The 20,752-nt window shown below is 42.7% G+C and overlaps 1 protein-coding gene across 2 annotated transcripts in view; it reads right to left on the bottom strand.

Annotated features, from left to right (window-relative positions):
* Positions 1 to 20,752, bottom strand: part of RFTN1 (raftlin, lipid raft linker 1) — a 193,053-nt gene that overhangs the window by 81,718 nt on the left and 90,583 nt on the right. For both annotated transcript variants that reach the window (XM_059390878.1, XM_059390877.1), the window contains exon 4: positions 6,775 to 6,883. In XM_059390878.1, the coding sequence (XP_059246861.1) occupies positions 6,775 to 6,883 (109 nt within the window). The remainder of the gene's footprint in view (positions 1 to 6,774; positions 6,884 to 20,752) is intronic.

Below are 20,752 nucleotides of genomic sequence, written 5' to 3'. Positions count from 1 at the left end.
CCTCAACCAGTGGCTATTCAACGTGTGGTTCTCAGCTCACTGCTGCTCCACCAACTTTCTGTTAACAATCCATGACCAGATAGGTGCATGAAGTCAGAGTGAGCATGTAGACTCTCTTCTGGCTCTTCAACACTGCCACCATATTTTAATTGTATTTTCTAAAGTATCACTTCTCAACGGACTGGAAAACAAAACAAAACAAAACAAAAAACAAATCAAAGAAACAAAGAAACTAGCCCTTCACCACAGATAATTTGAGAAACACTGACCTAGCTCTTACAGTTCTAAACTTTTTGATTAGCTTATGGTGAAAAACCCAGGGACTTCATAGTAAGAAAATAAAAACATTATCAACTTCTCTAAAGTTGCTGTAGAGCAAGTTTAGCCAACCAAAATACAGCTGGCTTGGTATTTCCACTAGGCAACAGTGAGTCGATGCTGAGTGGTGGCTACCCCTCTGAGATGGGCCTGTGCCACCCAGATGACCACCTGAACCTCCTTCCCTCTGTCATCACCTGCCACTGCCTACTGATCCTGTGGGCCTCTGTGACTGCACCTCATATGACACCAGCTCCATTCCTAGAGTCCTCCTGAAGTCCAGCCCAGCAACCACAACTGTCTTCTAGAATGTTCTCTGAGTGTACTACCAGTTCTTCAGTCCTAACAAGTCCATCACCAACCTCGTTACCTTTCTGGTTCCTCATGCTGTGTGTTCCCCATCCTCACAAGTGACCCTACCTCACACTTCAGTCACCCGAGTGTCATTTTAGGGTCCTCCCTCCCCTTCTATGAAACAATCTTAATGATTCTTCCTCTGAATTTCTCTTTTAATTTGTGCATTCCCTTGACAAATGTTTATTAAGTTCTGGAGACTAAAGCAAACAGGATAGCCCTCTCCTCCAGCAATGCCTCACTTGTCACCCCAGCCTCTTCCCCGCCCGCCCCCCAGTTCTGTCTTCCACTCTGAGGACATGATCATTTACATGCCATTCTGCCTTCACTCCTCCCCCGCTCCTGACAGATTCACCTTTTTAAAATGGCACAATTTGCTTGGCTTGGGGGTAGGTGGGGGTGTAGGGATGTAAGGGAAGCGTTTCACATGTATTTCTCCTGCCTTGCACTAATTAAAATTAAACTCTCTGCACCACACTTGTAGAAACGAGGCCCTAACGCTCAACAATCAGACAGAAAGCAAATGATGAGTCATTTGCTTTATACTACAGGCAAAGTTTCGTGATCCTGAGGATTTAGGATATTCTATTTCATTAAAAGAAGCTGCTTAGATTTTAAAGATCTGTCAAGTTCTTTTCTTACAGCCAAGACTTAAGCAGCACCATTTGGTTTTTGAAAGGACAACCATCTAGTTTAAACCAAGCCACTGAGTTTCTGACCATGAGTTGGCCCCCACAGGACAAGGCAGGGGTCAGCCTCATCTCCCCTCAACTGCCTACATTCCAATGTTTCTGGGATCCAGTGTTAGACAGACCTAGTTCTAAGATGATCGTGTGGGTCAGTGCTCCCCGCTCCATCATAAAGGGGTGTGAACCTAAGGGGCAGAGCCCAGAGCTGAGAGCTTGAGGGCAAAGACCCTGACATCTCACCTGGACAATGGCTGGAGTGTGGCTCTCTCTGATGGGCAGCAAGGCCTAGAGACCCAGGCTCTAAATCTGTCTCCATGTACTGGACCCAGTTACACCTGTCCGCCTCCCATTCGGTCTCTCCTCCAACTGGGACAGCCCTCCTCAGTCCCTGAGCACCACACAGAAGAGACAACATGGCCCAACGGTCACAAACGTGGCCTCTGGCTCACACAGGCTGGCTTCAGACCTTAGTTCTACCTTTCAGAGTTGTAACTGGGCCAACTGCATAGCTTTTCTGTGCCTCAGTTTCTCCACCTATAAAATGGGGCTAAGCCTTCAGAGGGGATGAGATGGGGGTTAAGACTATAGTGTCTGGCACACACAGAAATTCCCTCGGTGCAGTGAAATTCCATTTAAAATTCACATAAACCTATAGATACATAAATATGGGTCAGCAGCATATAATACAGCCAGAGAACCCAATCTTTTCCTTCCCTTTTCTCCTCCCCCTCCTCCCTGCCCCCTTGTCAGTCCTCCTTTTCCCTCTCCCCCTCCCCTGTATTCTGCTGCAGGGGCTCCAGCCAGCTCCTCCATCTTTATAGTAAACCCCGATGTAGCCCTCCTGAGCTGCCTTGAGTAGGGCGCTGTTTCAAGTCATCAAAAGAACACTGCCCAGAACAGGCTTCCTCTTCCCTTTGTTCGTCTCAAACTGCAGCCCAACAGAACCTGACTCTCAGCCTTGAGCTCTCATTCCACACTCTTATCTTTACCAAGAACAATATAGTTGGCCTCACCCCTCGCTTTTCAGGGCCCTCACTGTATACGACACCTCTCTAAAACCTTCCCCACAGAACCTTCCTGCTCCAACTGAGTCCCACTGCCGTCCACTGCTGGCTGACCCGTAGAAAGACCTTCCCTGGGCTGATCCTTGAATAGTCCCAGCCCCTGGGCAAAGCCCTCCTCCTCTCAGAGCTCTTTCCTCCTGTCTAGAAGGGAGACACCACTACCAGTCAGGCCCCTTGACCAGAATTAGTTGAAACACAAACCAGAAAATGTGTGCAACTCTGAGATCTTCAAAGGGTTTTCCAAACATTTGAGCACTTTCCCAAGAAGCTCCAAAGAACATAAAGGAATTCGAAGATGAACATGTAAGCCCTTTGTATGACATCATTCTGTCTCTTTACAATCTCCTTGGGAACTGTGAAGAACAGGAAATTCCAAGAGGCCCCACAAATCCACCAGCCACATGAGACAGGCTCCGGAAGTACCTGGTGACCAAATCTTTGTCTCATAGGAGCAAAGACAGCCCCTCGGCTCTCCATGAGCCTTGAGACTCTTTGTCCCTGGAGCATTCGGTTCCAGGACTTGGAACATACAGTCTCTCTGAGTCTGCCCATAAATCTGCCTTTTAAATGTTTTGTCATCCATAATAAATAATTTACAGAAAGGGCTGGTTGGATGGAGCACAGCAGGAAACAAGAGGGGAAAAACAAAAAGCGGTAGCCCAGATTTAATTTGAGCAGCTAAAGTGTGCAGAGAAATCATCAGACCGCACTGAAAGGAACAGAGTCATCTTTATATAATTCCCTTCGCCCTCTGCAGAAAATCATGATGGAGAGGGCCTGAAAATTACCGCACCTTCGGCTAATTTTACATGACACAGATACAGATGATTTTATTTTTCCTAATTGTGGAAAATAATGAAATTGCCTTTCCCTCCTGCCATCCATGTTCTCTATCCAAAAGTTCTGCTAATTTGAAACATTCGGTGGAAAAATAATAGCGGGCCCTTGTTCTTAAGAAAAAAAAAAATCTAATCACTTTGAATTTAATTCTAATATGCAGAGAATATGAGCTTATCCTGTGTGATGGTACAATGACAAAATGAGTTAATTACCATCTCATCGTAAGATGGATCTGCTTGTCATAGGAACAGGAGCCATTATTTCACACAAAATAATGACCCAGATAAAAAGTAATGACTGTAAGCTGTAGCCGCCAGTGGCTCAGCTTCATCCTGGCCTAAGTGAATGGCAATTAACAAGTGTCACCACTCTCTCTCTATACAAATAGGGACCAGGATATTCATTAAATATTTACTGAAAAGACACAAGTGGTTTTTAGTATTTTTTTTCCCAGGGAGCTCCCAGGGTCTTCTACCTGTGTGATGACAGAAAAATTTACACATGTGTAAATTCTGCCATCAGCTGGAATAGGCTGTTGATCTTACAGAGGGATATTTGGTTCCCCTCTGCTCTTTGCACACAGAAGTGGTGCCTTCTCGAGAAATCTTGTCCAATAACAAAGAGGAGCAGAAAGAAGGAGGCCCAGACCCAGTGGCTGGATCCTTCCAAGGTCCGGCCCTCAGCCACACTGGACAGGAAGGGACAAATGGCGGGACAATCTCAACAACCCTGAGCCATCGGCAGGAAACCTTACCTGTGCCTGCTGACCATGACCACGAACCAACCCTTTATTTAAAGGGACTGAGAGGAGAGATGCTGGGATACACAGAAGAAGACCAACTGTGGGTTAGAAATCTCCTAGTGTGCAAGTTGTCTAGTCTGCCTGGACCCAATGCTTGTTTTTGGAAAACCAGGGGCACTGCAGGAGCAGTATGTCACCAATGGGCTTTTTAAAGTATCTAATTTTCAAAGTGTTAAAAACATAATTCTTACAGAAGCACAGAATGAGCTAATCAAATGAACTATTAGATACTGATGTGCACACATGTGTGTTCTCTCTCTCTCTCTCTCTCTCTCTCACACACACACACACACACACACACAAATGTCTACCTGCACTATAAACACTACACACACCAGTATCTGGGTGCCCACTAATCAGGCTGCTTTCTCCTTAAGACCTGATACAGGCACAGTGTAATGGGACAGTCATGCCAGTGATCTGGTTTGTTTAAGACAAAAACACCAAGTCATGTGGGTTTTTGTTAGTTTTTTTTTTTTTTTTAAGATTTATTCATTTATTCATGAGACAGAGAGCAAGAACACGCAGGTGCAGGGGGAGGGATAGAGGGAGAGAATCCCAAGCAGTCTCTCCGCAGAGCAAGGAGCCAACACAGGGCTCAATCTCATGATGCATGATATCATGACCTGAGCTGAAATCAAGAGTTGGCTGCTCTCTGACTGAATCACCCAGGCAGCCCTCAAATCATATGTTTTTACAAGAGCACACTTGATAGTATGGACAAAGTCTCGGGTGCCCCCCTTACCCACCTACCCCTTAAATATTCCAAGCATCCCACTCTTGATTACAAGCCTATTTCTAAAATGATTTATTCCCCAGTACTCAGATCATGGGGCAAGTTCCACCTTTAATATATCACTACTAGATATATATATCACTACTAGAGCATTTTATCTGCATCACCAGAAAAGAGGGCCCTTTTTATGTAGACATCTACGTGACTTATACAAACACTTGTATTGTCCGGCTTATGCATGTGTGAACAAAAAAATGCCTTGCCGCCCATTTCTTTTTTTTAATTAATTATTTTTATTAGCATATAATGTATTATTAGCCCCAGAGGTACAGGTCTGTGAATCATCAGGCTTACACACTTCACAGCACTCACCATAGCACATACCCTCCCCAATGTCCATAACCCAACCACCCACTCCATACTCCCCTCCCGCCAGCAACCCTGGGTGGGGGGTTGTGAGATTAAGACTCTCTTATTCTCTTATGGTTTGTCTCCCTCCCGATCCCATCTTGTTTCATTTTTTCCTTCCCTACTCTCCAACACCACCACCACCCCCATTTCTTAAGTAATTATCTGAATTCCACTAGAGCAGAAAGAGTCTCCATTATCCCAGTAAAATGATCAGGAATGTTGACCCAGTCTCCTGGTCTTAGTCCCCAACCATACACAGGGCAGGGGGTTATTTCTAAGGCCTTGTTGAGCCTGAACACTCAATCAACGTTGAAGGCAGGCAGACAGGAAGAGAACCAACAACAAAGGAGTCACTGGGTGTTTAAAGAAACAAACTATTATTTCACTCTTCTGAACAGCAAACCACTCCCCCCACCCCCTGGCATTTACAGCAGAATCCTGGCCCCTACCCCCAACCCTTGCACTCCCTTACTTCCCCCAAAGCTTCTCTGATCTTTTGATTTCCCTCAGTTGCTCTTGCACCAGGCCCTCACACATGCTGCTCCCTCTGTTTGGAGGTCTCCCCAACCTTTCCTGTGCAGCCCCATCACCAGGGGACCCTTATCCATCCTTTCTGTCTTGGCACGAGGGACCTCCCTGACAGCCAGGCCACATGGTGTCTGCTGCCCTTCCGCCCTGCTGCCTCCTCCCTCCTCCCGGGTCTGCCTTCTAGGTATGAGGACATGAGGTCAGGGAGCACAGGCGTTTCATCCTCTGTGTCCAAGCACCAAGGGGTCAAGGACTAGTTCTCGCCCAAAGCTGATGGCCAACACTATTCATTAATGAGTTCACTAATGGACAGACTGGATCTCAAACAAAGCATCATCCCCTCTATGGGATAGGGAACTGTCAATTACCGTGGAAGAGTGGGTGAGAGAGAACAAGGAAAGCATTAAGGAATGAACTTAGTCCCAGTTTGGGCAAGGACATTCCTTCGGCCGTATATTTTGTATTGAAACTCAAGTGAACCCTGCAATGAGGCAGGAAACCTCATAGGGCATGAAGAGAAGTTCAAAACCAGACACATTACTGGGCAGAGAATGATTCTCCTGCAACTAGGCAATTTTCTCCGGTATAACTTCATGCCAGTGGCCTTAGGACTCCAGGGTGCTCTCACACTAGAAAGAAAGGTGGCTCATGGCAATGAAGACCCACAGGACAAGTGGAAGGTGGGATTTAGGCTGGGGGGTGTGGGTCACACCACCTTGAAGGTTTGAAGGGAGTCTGAGCAGTGGGCCCAGGCCTATCAGCCATTTCTGCCAATCCAGCCTTAAAAGATAAGGTCCAGGGTCCTGCCTGCCTGGGAAGGGGGGAAGCTACCTTGTTTCTGAGTCATCTTTAGCCTGAGCCATGTGTGTACAGAGTAGGGGGTTGCATCCCTGTAGGGCTGCTCAGAGACCCAGGTCCAAGGAGTCCCTGGCTCCTACCCCAGCCTGTGGAGTATGGCCGAACTGCCCTAAGCCATCCCACACCAGTTCGCACTGCAAACCTGGTCAGTTGTCCCCTGACCATAGGGCTCACCTTCTTAATGAACTCTGGGATGAGTTTCTGGCCTGTCAGGTGGTCTAAGGAGGAACAGCAATCTAATTCCAAGATGTAGCGTTCATTGTGAAGATCACTTTTCTGAGATCTGAAGAGAGGAAAAAAACACATAAAGATTTTGCACTATATATATGAGTATATCATATATATATCATATATTTATGATATATATTCATATATATATGAATTGTTGGGTATTCAATGAAACCCCAAAATCTTTCCTGAAAGTAAATGTTGAAAAGCACTGCTGAAAAATAATTTATAATAAAGCTCAAATTTTATATACATATATATATATATTTTACTTAATTATACACATCATGGAAAGACCTATACATAGTATCAAGGAAAACATACCATTATAGAAATTTAGGACAGTATAGCTTATCCATTAAACAACACGCACATACTCCTATAATATTTATTTCCCATGGGTTAATATCTGACAAGGCATAGACAAAGAGACACACCAAACCACTAACAGCACCTACCTCTGGGGGATGGAGATGGTCTGCATGGGAGCTGGATCTAGGGGCTATATCCCTATTTTTTTCCCTTTTTCTGAAAAGAATATATTCTAATAGCCCTTAGGAAATTAAAATTAATTTAAAGAGACTTTAAAAAGGTTCAACCCTTACAGAAGGCAATCTGGCAAAATTCATCAAATTAAAGATGCATTAAAGAAAGAATATAAGGCAACTGAAGTCCTGGGGAAAGAGTGGGTATAAAGGTCATTTGTGGCAAACAGTTGCAGGGTTCTGGTCGGTGCAGAGCCGACCAGCATGGCCCAGCCGTGTCCCCACACAGGTGGCGCAGCTGCTTCCCTCTTTCCCACCATGTCCTCGTGCCTATGATGGGACACTCTGTGCATTCAGGAGAGCCAGTAGGAAGTGATCACCAGAAGGAACTCCCACCATTTCCCTTTGAGGGACTCCTACATGATGCTTATGTGGGCATGAGGAACTCCTGAAAGCCACACGAGTATCCGAAATGGAAGGTGATTCCTTGGCCCACCCAGCCAGGCATAAGGCAAGAGGAAATGGATTGCTGTTAAGTGTATGACAGCGTGCACGCTCTCTCTCTGGCTAGCCAGTCACGGGGATCGGGACTGAGGGACCAGGATTCTGGGCTCTGTCCGGGGTTTCCAGCACTAGCACAGCCACACCCCACTGGCCAAGGGGTGAGCAGAGCTCTCTCAGCCCACTTATGAGGAGCTCTACCAAAGAGGGGCCCATGGAGCCCCTGTAAGAGCAGGTGTGGCCAGAAAATTCTTAAAGTGGGCGCTTTCACACTGAACTCATACACATGTATCCTACCAAATAAGTGGTTTCTGAATATGCATATTTGCTATATTTTAAAAATGAATTTCTAAGATTTTTATATATCATTAAAAGCAACTTACATTACCATTAACCCTCTGGGTATGATTTATGTGAAATTTGAAAGTGAAAAAATTTTAAAGAGGATTTGGTTTTTCCCAGGTGTGCAACTGTGATCGGGTAAGCAAACGTCAATAGCGTGTCTTGATTTTATTTTCCCTCCTAATTCATCCTTTCAGGAGTAGGGATTGAGGCACATACTTTCAAAACATAAAAGAATAAATTGATTCCAAACTGGTCAAATTGGAATAAACTAACACCAAAAGAAGAAACCAGTTCTGTGCCTGAGCTTTCTTGCATTAAAACTTTGTCAGACTAGATACTAGCTCTCGTTTTTTCCTCACATTCTCATCCCCTACCCCCCCCCCCCCCCCCCCACAAAACACATATTAAGGGGAACTAAAGCAAAAGATTTTAGAGTTTTCAAAGACTTGGTCATGACATGCTGTCATGGGTGTTTGTGAGGTCTCAAATGATGAAGACAGGCGTGGGAGGAGGTGTTCTAAGATATGAAATCCCAGCTTCTCTGTCACATGAAGACAAATGTCAGACCATGAGAGGTTATTTATAAACACCCACTGAGATTTTAAATGAGTAGCTTGAAAACCAGTGATCATTTTAAATAAGTTGACACCATATCCACTCAGTAAAACACTCATAAAGTGAATGGAGTCTGCCTTTAAGCAACTTACAACCCAGGTTCATAAGAAATAATCTTTGGGGGGCGCCTGGGTGGCTCAGTGGGTTAAGCCACTGCCTTCGGCTCAGGTCATGATCTCAGGGTCCTGGGATCGAGTCCTGCATCGGGCTCTCAGCTCAGCGGGGAGCCTGTTTCCTCCTCTCTCTCTGCCTACTTGTGATCTCTCTCTGTCAAATAAATAAATAAAATCTTAAAAAAAAAAAAAAGAAAGAATCTTTGGTATAGGATCTAGTAACTACCACCTTTGGTGCTAGAACAAGAAGTACTACAGGAAGGAAGGCATCTCTGGTTCATTTAATCAGATAATTTACTCAGTTACATCTGAACTGAAAGGAGCACAAAATATCTATAAAAATAAACATTATTACAAATATTCTAGATGAAACATGAAAAACCACATCTTGACCCATAGTCTTGGCAAAGCAAATCCAATATCTGCTGAAGGAATAGATGAGCAACTAATCAGTCTTCCCTTGCCTTTAGGAATTAGCTCCACAATTTAGCAACAGTAAACAGGCTGCTGTGGTGAACACACCCAAGGTGACCCTTCCTCCCAATATTCTCCTCCTGCTGGTGTTCATGACGTTGTACAAACCCTCCCCTTGAATGAGGGTAGGACTTGCACTTCACTTCTAACCCATCAGAATACGGCAAAGAGGATGGGCTGTCACTCCTGGGATTACGTTAACACTGTAAGGCTCCATTTTGGCAGACCAGAGCCACATACTCTTCTTGCTGGCTTTGAAGAAGCAAGCTGCCATGTTATGAAAGGGCCACGTGGCAAGGAACCGTGGGCAGCCCCTGGTCAACAGTTGGCAAGAAACAGGGATTTCAATTCTATGACTGCAAAGAGATGAATTCTGCAAAGAACCTGAGGGAGCAGTGAAAACAGATATTTATTTCCCAGGTGAGCCTGTGTTGAGATCACAGCCCAAGCCAACACTTATACTGCAGCCTGATGAAGACCAGATGCAAAGATCCCAGATGAGCTACAGAAACTGTAGGGTAATAAATGCATGTTGTTTTCTGACACTAAATTTGTGGCAATTTATTGCAGAGCACAGAAAAACAGTAGCAGTTGCTGAGCAGGAAGACAAGGCAGGTTCGTGTTTTCCCACTGGTGACCATGGCTAGGCCCAGGCCCACAGATCTACTCAGAACAAAGAGAGGGGACACATAGGTGGCTCAGTGGGTTAAGCCGCTTCTTTTAGCTAAGATCATGATCCCAGGGTCCTGGGATAGAGTCCTGTATAAGACTCCTTGCTCAGCAGGGAACCTGCTTCTCTCTCTGCCTCTGCCTGCCACTCTGCCTGCCACTCTGCCTGCTTCTGCTCTCGTTCTCTCTCTCTCTCCCTGGCAAATAAATAAATAAAACCTTAAAAAAAAAAAAAAAAAGAACACCTAGAGCAGTCACTGACAGGTGATAAGGTTTCCTGTCTCTGAGGGTCAAGACCACCTTGGGAGAGAGAAGCAGACACCCAACAGAAGTGGCTTCAGGGGCCAGAGGTAGCCCTCTAAGGGATCACTTCAGGAGGGAATAGATACTCTGCAGTCATTCAAGTCCCCAGGGAAGAAGCATTGGCATGAAACTCTCAGCTGAGGAGGCATTTGTCACCCTCCTACGAAAGAGGGGAAACACCACTTATGTTTCCCCGAAGTTCATGTCCTTGTGTTATTCTGGGAAAAAGAAATGAGAAGCCACTAAACTTGCCCTCGAATGAAGCTGTGATGGCTTCCACTTTTGGAAAGGACAGAGAGATCTGGGTTTAAAGAAAAAGAAAAAGGAAGGAGATGCAGGATTATGCAAAAAGAAAAATTCTGGAGATGCAGGATTAACTACCAAAAGCCTCCCTCATCTGGAAATTAACACCAAATACTCTGAAATTAAATGTAAGCACTGTGAGAAGAGTACTGCTAACAAAGACATAAGCTTCACCTCCTCCCTCCATTGCCTATTCCCTAATTTTCTCCAGATTTGCCATTTATAGGGTACAGGTGCTAAAGTGAACTAGAAGGGGATCAATGAGAACTAGAGGTCAATGATACACCTCTAGTTCACTTTGGGCAATTTAAACTACCTCTAGGTGACTCTGGACAATATATATAAACTTTTGGTGTCTTGGTTTCTTTCACTGCTAAATGGGAATATTATGAGTAGCTGTCTCTTAGCATCCTTGTAAAAACTAAGTAAGACAAAAACATGTAAAGTCCTTAGCACAGGGCATGACAAGAGGTCTGGGCTCAGCAAACATTAGCCACTGCTGACCTAGTGACTATCATCTATAATTGCATCTTTACTTTCCAAACACTCCTCACAGTTCATAATTATTCATTTGAGAAATACTGACTACTACTACTATATGCCAGGCACTATTCTTTAGCATATATCAATAGACAAACAGACAAAAATCTCTGCTCTCCTGGAGCTGACAGTCTAGTGGAGGTGCATAGGCAAAAACAAATAAACATGCATGAGCATATAACATTATGTTCAGCAGAGATAAGTATAGAAGAAAAAAGAAAGAGCAAGGTGAAGAGAATCAGGAGGAGTGTTTGAGGGGAAGCTGCAGTTTTGTTGTTGTTGTTAACGATTTATTTATTTATTTTAGGGAGAAAGAAAGGATGAGCAGGAGGAGAGAAGGAGAGAGAAACCTCAAACAAACTCCCCGCTGAGCATGGAGCCCAATGAGGGCTTGATGCAAGGCTCCATCCCAGGACCCTACGATCATGACCTGAGCCAAAATCAAGATTCGGCTTCCCAACCAACTGAGCCACCCAGGTGCTCTTAGAAGCTGCCGTTTCAATGGGGTAGTCTGGGTGGCTTCACCAGGAAGGTGACATTTAGAACAAAGACCTATGGGAACTGAAGGAGCTGGCCATGCTGATATCTAGGATGACAGCTTCCAGGCAGAGGGAATAGCCAGTGCAAAGGTCCTAGGCAAGATAATACAGAGGCCCTGAGGCCAAAGCTCAGTGAATAAAGGGCAGACTAGGAAGGGAAGACAAGGCTGAAAAGTCACTAGGAAGCCTGGAGACTCCAACTGAGAAGTTGGAGACTGTTGAACAGAGAAGTAACATGATCTGGTTTATTTTACAAGGCTCCCTCCGGCTATAGGAGGCAGCTAAGAGACTAACTCAGTGGTCCAGCAGGGAGATGATGATGGCTCAAAGTGAGTTTTTAGCAGTGTAGCAGCAGTCATAAAGTCTGGATTCTGGATATATTTTCAAGGTGGAAACTTCAAGACTTCCTCATGGGGTCTAGAAAGAAGAAAGCAGATGAGGATGACTGAGAATTTTTGTCCTGGCCACTGGTAGATTGGATGGAGTTGCTGCAATTATAATGGGGAAAGTTGTGGGTGGCACAGTTTTGGAAGAAAGTCAATAATTCAGTTTCAGAAGTGTTGAATTTGACTTACACAGAAGACCTTTAATTAGAGATGTCTGGTAGAAAGTTTAATACATAGTCCAATCTGGATGGATTTCAGGAGAGGAGCTGAAGATATGAATTTGAGAGCCATCAGCTTTCAGATGGTATTAAAGCAAAAAACTGGGTGAGATTTCAATTAATGTAGAGAGAGAATAGTCAAGGACTGACCCTTGGGACCATCCACCATGAAGAAGACACTGGGAGAAAAGAGAAGAAATCCCAAAGGAGAAGGAATAACCAGGGAGGAAGGAAGAAAACCAGAACATGGAGTCTGTCCTGAAAGTAAAAGGCAGGAAGCATGTCAAGGGGCAAAGGTATGGGCCACCCTGTCAACTTCTTCAATTAACAGACTCATAATCTTCTCCTCAGTTTACCAAGTCTTGAAATCCCCAAAGGGAAATTGGATTTAGTCCATCCTATGGAAAAAATGCAAAGTTATCTGTTTATATTATGATTAAAATGGGTCAATTATCAAATTAATCCATTGATTTGGGTCCCATATAGCTTGGTTTCTTGAAAAAATAAAAACATCTTCATGCCGCTAGGTCATTTCTCAAAAACCACCTGAGCGATAATTAAGTGAAAAGAGCTCTAACCCCTCTCACATCTTGAATCCCCCACTTGGATGCAGCATTGGAGAGTTGAGGGGGGTTTATTTCCACTCCAAAGGGATTTTCTGAAAGGAAGAGGAATAAAAAGGATACTCCTGAGATGTGATGTGCTAAAAGCCAAGAATACATAAGACAAAACAAATTCAAATTCTTAACATAATGACATTGTGGTAACAAGGCACATAAACATGGAGGTCCTGACTGCTTAGGATGCTGGAGAAATAGCTAAGACTTCATAGCGCAGTTAAGTTTTAAAAAGCCACCACAACATGATAACTAAATGTAGTGTGGTACCCTGGACTGGGTCCCATCACTAAAAGAGGACATTAATAGAAAAACTGGTGAAATCCAAATAAAATCCACAATTTACTGAACAGTAAGGTACCAGTGTCAATGTCTTAGTTTTGACAAAGTTACCATGGTAACATCAGAACTAATGCTTGGACAAACTCGATGAAGGGCATAAAGGAATTCTTTGTAATTTTTTGGTAACTTTTATGTTAAATATAAAATTATTCCAAAATCAAATTTATTTTTAAAAAAGCAAGAAAGGCATTCTACTTTGCTTGGATATATGTATTTCCTGTTTTGACTCTGTAATATTTATTCTCTGAGTCAGTGTCTCTAGACAAAACTATCCATCCCTCCACCCCTGCCTGACCATACTCTTCCTATCAGAGACCCCTCAAATCACATCACTGCAATTTCTAAAATAACTGAATCTGGAGGACAAAAGGAAAGTGGCTTTTGATGTGCCCCAACTTCAGGCACTGGAACAATCTAATGAGAAACCTTGGGCTCTGTGAATCAGACAGGGCTTCCCACAGGGCAGGCATCCTTAGCCCTGGTTGCATTCACCTTTGGAAGCACTTGGGGAGCTCTCATAAATTTTGATTGATTGGCTTTAGGTATGGCCTGGGCAAAGGGGCTTTGGAAACTCATGGGTGATTCTAATGTGTGATCAGAGTGAAGAACCACAGACCAGGCTGGGTATGTTTTATCTGCTACTGTCCAGATTTTCCCTGGGCAAGAACTGAACAGGTCCATGGAAAGAGAAAACAGAGAGAATGACTTGTAGAGACCAAAAGTATAACCGCAGAAGAAAAGAAACCTTCAAAAAAAAAAAGACCAGAGATTGAGGAAATATAAAATAAGAATGAGAACCTTTCTCTATGCCTCTTTTGGTCAGAAAAACTCAAAAGTATATCCAACTTCTTGTCTCCACACTTCTTTTTACTTTTTTTATTGTGGTTAAAACACACTTAATAGAACATTTACCATTTTAACCATTTTTAAGTGTTCATTCAATGTCATTAAGCACATTCATAAGGCCAGACAACTGTTCCCACTATTTCCAAAACTTTCTCATCATCCCAAACAGCCCTCACTTATTTGACTTCTTATAAATGGGCCAAAACTGAATAGAAATTTTTAAATGAAATTTAAATGAAACCCAGGGGTGCCTGGGTGGCTCACTCAGTTGAGCATTTGCCTCCTGATCTCAGCTTGGGTCTTGATCTCAAGATCAAGTTCTTGATTTTTTGTGAGTTCAAGCCCTGCGTTGGGCTTGGAGCTGGGCATGGAGCTTACTAAAAAAAAAAAAAAAAAAAAAAAAAAAATGCTTGTACAACAAACACATAAAAGGAGATTTAGACACTGAGCATTTGTGCACAAACCTCTCTTAATTGTAGTGCAGGAGAGCAAAGAGCCCCTAGACTGAAGTACCTCAGATGTCAACATAACTGGCCACAGATGTGGGAGCTATTTAAGATCATAAGAGAAGACCACCTATTCTGTGTCGTGGTGACCTCATTAATCACACACAAAAATGAACTGTCATAAAAACAGTGTAAAAACAGTGTAAATCAGAACTGGGCTCATTACAACAGTCATGTCTGCCAAGGGTTATACAGTCACTCCCCAGGGGGCCAGAGGGTCAGAACGTCACACCAGGGATACAAACTCCAAGACCCACAGGCAGTGAGTGGAAGAAGATATTTTTTGACCAAAATACATAATCTGGACACTCTGTTCTCATATAAGAGATACAGGCATGGTCTTCATGTTCGCGGAGAAATATGCTCTCTCTGCTTTTCATTCGAACACAGAATCCTATCAGATGCCCTCTTGCAATGCCATTCCTGAAAGCAATGCAGTTGGGAGAAAACCTGCCTCCATCATGAGAAAAGTCACAGTGTAGGAGCGACGTTCAATAGTAGATGCCACATCACTACAGTGTTGGGGAGACAGTGGCAATAGTGGAAACCTTGGTAACCTGGGCAGTTTACATCCCAGCCATCGCTAGCGATTCCAGGCCAGGATGGCCAAAACTTCTAGTTTTTGTTTTGTTTTTTTTTAAGAATTCATTAAATCGTGTGTTTATGTCAGCCATAACTGTCAAAATCTTGGCTCTTGACAATGTTTTTTGCTATGTTGGCCAACCTCTTGGGATTGAATTTGACCTCCCAGCCACCAGTTTCTGGCCTCTTGGCTACATACACAAAGCTCCCATGTGGACTGTGTAAGACTGATGAATCACAGAACTGTACCCCTGAAATTAATAATGCATTATATGTTTAAAAAAAAAAAAAAAAAGGAGCCCCAGCAGCAGCAGCTACCTTGTGAGTCACAGAAGGCTGGATCTCAGGGAAGAGATAAGAGTGAGCGGATTATCTAAGTGAATTACAATCAGAATAACCAACCCGTAAACTCAACCTAGATAGTTCATGCCTTGTAATGACTCAGCAGATTCTTCCCCTCTGTGCTCCCGGATAACCCACGATCATGGCCAGTGCCAGTTCCTCAGTGGCTGGGACATAACCCTGGGCTAAGCCTTTGAAAGAACATGTTTGCTAGCAAAGACCCTATTGTCTATGAGTACTTTAAATATTCAAAATTAACACAGGCAAGAGGGTTAATCCTCAAATTATACCGACAAACTGCCAAGTAGTTAATTAAAAACCTATTTTGGTTTCACTAGCAGATCTGAAATCAGTCTACTAAAAAATAAATGCCTGTCAAAAAACTACTATAAATGATACTTTTAAAAAATAAACATGTGAATAAATACTACCATACACACTACTTTTAAATAATAAACATGTAACAGATCTCTCTTCAACTCATAAACCCCTTCGACAACTTCAAAGACCATGAGTTTAAACAACATCTCCTCTTTCCCAGGACACCAGGCCCAGTTTGAACTTGAGTTGTGAAAAGAAAGGAGAGGATGTACAGTTCATCAATAAAACTATTTTTGCTTCACTTAGGAATAATCAGAAAGAAATGGTGGTAAACTCCAACTTAGATTACTAGGCACTTCTCCAAACAGAAAAAAAAAAAAAAAAATACTGAATGTCAGTTGACAGAAACAAATTCTCTATGTCTGGGAAACAGGAAGGATTTTTAAGATATTTCCCCCAAGGCAATACCAAGTTCAAGTAGAATAATCAGAATAGCTTTTTTTTTTTCTTCTAAGTAGTAGGAGAGAGGAATATGAACTACAGATCTGAAGTTTTGTCAAGGAAAGAAAAAAAGGCATTTTCTAGTTTCATTAACTAACGTAAAACTCACGACAATAAAAAGGTCTATGTCTTCATTCATCTGTTTAGCACCTTCTTGACCACTGACCACATACATGTCAGGTACTATGTTAGATCCTGCCTTCAAGATGGCCATCTAACTATCCAAGTGCTATCTACTGTATGCAAACCCTATAAAAAGGGAAACGTTATGGGAGTTCAGTTACTTTCAGTGGCAGGGATCAGGAAATCTTTTAAAAAGCAAGAAGTGTGTCAGCTGAGCCTAAAGCTGAATGGAGATTAGTCATGGGACAATGGATAAAAGGCTATTCCAGGCACTGAGAACAGAGATTAGTAAGGACAGAGACAGAAAAAACCATGAGTTATAGGATGGAAATAATAAACGGTCAAGTTTGGTAAAAGGTGAGGACTGGCTATCAGAATCGGCAGGACCGGTACACAAGAGCCCGGCGAACATTTGGATGAATCTGCTATTAGGATGGACCTGTGATGTGTCTACAGTGGGCAGGAAAGAAGTGAGAACCGTGGTCAGAAAGAAAGGGTGGGGTGTGCCCCTGCAGGATGGGACTTCATTCTGAGGGAAAGGGGAGCCATGGATGGTCTTAGATAAGAGAAGACACTAAAATACAGACTTGAGGAAGATGAGGCACGTGGCATTGTGTAGGATGGAAGAAGAGGCAAAGGATGTCTTTGGAGAGCAGTAATTAGCTAAGGTTTTGTGGAGGGACTGGACGGATGGGAGAGAGAGTTTAGGTATTTCCCATCTCTGCAATTGGTGGGAGTTGGGGTAGGATAGGGAAGGGAGTAAATGCTGCTCCCCAAAGATGCTCTCAGAACAATGGGGAAGAGACTTCCGATCATTTTATGACTCCTTCCCCTTGCAAAATAAAACAAATCTACAAAAAAATTAAAAATTAAAAAAAAATGAAGCTGCTGGAGTCAAAAACATCCCCTATTAGTGAAGTTTAAGAAATGCTTAGGGGGGAAAAAATCCAAGTAAACAAATCCTAGCAAAGTATTAAATAAAGGACCTAACTCTACAGTTTATCAGGGGAGTTCTGAAGTAAGAAGTAGAAAGGAGAAGAATGAACTCATAGATGGGTCACTGCCTTTTTTTCTGATTTTCTCTTCCTCTTTCACCAACAGACATTCACCACTTCTGTTGATAAGGGTTTGGTATTACCAGGAACATTTGGGAAATGATGGGGGTTGGGGAACTGTGCAAATGATACCCTAACCAAACACTCTCTTAGGAAGCTGCGCTCTGCCAAGTGCATGCCAGTCATTGTGGGCATCTCACTACCCAGTATTGCAGTACTGCTGTTTATTCTAGAGAAATCTTGCCACATCCTGTCTCACTGCTTACAGTCAGAGCCAGCTGTCTGGTAGATAAACCGTCAGGGACTAGTGCAACCCCAAGGAGTTCACCATTAATCTTAAAAGCGATGGGAAAACAAACAGGCCTTACCCCTGCAGTCCCTGTATAACACAGCGTCAAAGAATTTCAATGCCCCCCAGGCTGGACTACAGAAAAGAGAAAAACCCCAAGGAATGGGATCTGGGGCAGGGTCCTGCTTTCTCTGGGATCTTGTAAGGTTCCTAACTTACCCTGAAAGATGCCAAAAGGACTAATGTTAGTATTAATGCACAAATAATATTTTATCACAAACCTAACACCGAATATAAAGCAGGTCTTCCTGATAGTACTTCAGAAGTCACATTATCTGCGAACAAAACTAACAGTAAGTAATTGAACCCTGGATGAATGCTCTCGAGAACTCTCTCACAGGCTCTGTCCAGTTGAGTGACAGGAAGTCCCCTCTCTGCTTACATTCAATGCACATGTTCCAAATTAAAGTTCATTCATTGTTTCCTTTTCTCGATCTACCTACCTATACCCTTGAACTGAATTATATGATGGAGATGTTCTCTATCTGTACTGTCCAATACAGTAGCCACTAGCCACATGTTGCTACCAAGCACCTAAAATGTGGCTAGTGCCCATAAGGAACTGAATTTTTAATTTTAACTTAAATGAATTTACATTTACATTGCTACACATGGCTAATAGGAAAGGACAGCTTAACGTTCTTCTCACACTTTAATGTGAAAACAGGTTGTGAAAACAGATCATTGGGATCTGGTTAAAATGAAGATTCCGATTCAGCTGATGTGGGTGTGGCCTGGGAATCTGCATTTCCAAGGAGCTCCCAGGTGACACCAGTGCTGTTGGTGCACAGACTACACTTTGAGTAGCAAAACTCTAACTGCTTCAGGAACCATCCAAGTGACCCAGAAGTTTCATGAATCAGTCTCCAAATTTTTTGATCGCCTACTAGGTCCGTAAAGACTCCTGACTACCACCGTATCAATATCTTACATTTTTGTCATATAAAATAATACAAAATAAAATTTAAAAAGATGAGAAGCAACTGAAATAAGCAATATTTTAAAATTATAATTACAGTAAGTTCATATTATGAATAGTTAATATTTCAAGACTTAATATACACTTGGAATGAGATTCATTGTTAACAATAGTGGAAGTTAACCCACATTTCAAAATGGCTTCTTGATGCATCCAAATATCTTTGGCTATCCTCTCGCAGATCTGAATAGGTAGGCATTGCATTTTTTGTTTTGTTTTGTTGTTTTGTGTTTTTTTTAATCTCACTAGGAAAGCTCTGACAAACAGTGAGAGAGGAGTTAGTGTGGTCATTTTTCTGTGTGTGAGTCTAAGTGTGTGTGTGAGGAAGAGACAGACAGGGAAAGAGAGAGGGAAGAAAGAGACAAAGACAGAAGGATTTTATGTTCCCATTACTGGGGTATTTTCCTCAATCCTCAACTACCTAACAGGAATTTTTTAAGTCATGTGTATATTTCGGGAGGGTTAAGCTACTAGAAATAATTCACAAATCCACTTCACTGAGTTTTCAAATGAAAGCCTTCCTCTGAACCCAGTCTCTCAGGAGCCCTCCTGTTTTGTATAGACAGGTGACCCCTGACCTCTGCACCCAGCCAGGGCATCACCTTCAACCTGAATGCTCAATATTAGTAATGCACAATTTCTCTCCTAATTTGTCAACATAAATAAATACACACATAAATAAATACTATTTCAACATGGGTATGTACCTCACTTTGGTAATACTGGCTTAGATAAATGCATAGAAGTTTCAGAATGATCACAAATCTCTAAAAACTTTACTTCCAACAATAATAGCAAACTCTATGTTCTTGAAAACACATGGTGGAAACTCTCTTCAAATGATTATGTAAATGTAATTACAATTTCAACAGAATTTACTGGGAATCCGAGAAAATAACTTCGGAGTCTATGTGGAAAAAGCAACCCGCAAAAGTTGTTAAGATCTTGAAAACAAAGAACAGTGTCTTAATTGATATTAATATATGCAACAAACTTATAATCAAAATAGCGTGGGATAGCACAAAAATCAATAAAGTGATCACAGGAATAATAAAGAATTGGGCACTAACTAGGGCATATACAGAAATCCAAATGATGATACAGGTGCCATTTCATTCCATCATAAAAATCAGGAGAATGCAATAAACGCTGTTGATGAAGACAGCTATTTGGAAGAAAATGAAGGTGGATCCCTACTGCACACCCTAACACTAGCCCAGTCAACTGGGAAGAGTTTTGCCTGCCAGGGGACATTGGTAATTTCTAGAGACATTCTAACTGTCATTAACTGTAGGGCTAGGGGCAGCGGTGGTGCTGTTTGCTACTGGCACCTGGTAGGTAGCGCGCCAGAGTGCTGCCTGATATCCCACAGTGCACAGGACAATTCCAGCCCAAATTGGCAAGAGTTGAGACACTATATAGGCAGAGAACTCCTACCCCACTCTTACCCCTAACCCTAATGGTTAAAAAATGACAAAGGAACAGTGTTAATAGTAGACAGATCCTGATGTAAATCCTGGCTTCTCCAATTAACAAAAGCATGACTCTGGGTAAGTGACCGTTCTAGGTCTCGTCTTTTTCGTCTTGCTTTCAAAAGTAAAGATAATGTACGTTATGAAGCAATGAGTGGGAACGCTGGCCAGACACAGCCTTGACAAATAGATGAGAGCTGTTATGACTGGTGCCATAAATATTGAATCCTATTATGAAATGCCTGCAAACATATAAATATTCTTCACAAGAAAAGTGGGCTTTTTGTTCCTGTTAAGATCCAGGTTGCTTCCCAGAGCCATTTTGGGGACTTTATAGAAGTCTGAAAATAAAAACTTCAACAAGTTGGGTATGTTATAACCCCCCCCCCAGAGCAGAG

The sequence above is a fragment of the Mustela nigripes genome, chromosome 2 (genome assembly GCF_022355385.1).
Source record: "Mustela nigripes isolate SB6536 chromosome 2, MUSNIG.SB6536, whole genome shotgun sequence".
NCBI classification, from domain to species: Eukaryota; Metazoa; Chordata; class Mammalia; order Carnivora; family Mustelidae; genus Mustela; species Mustela nigripes.
The sequence above is the reverse complement of the archived record's forward strand: the minus strand, read 5'-3'. Positions and strand labels throughout refer to the sequence as shown.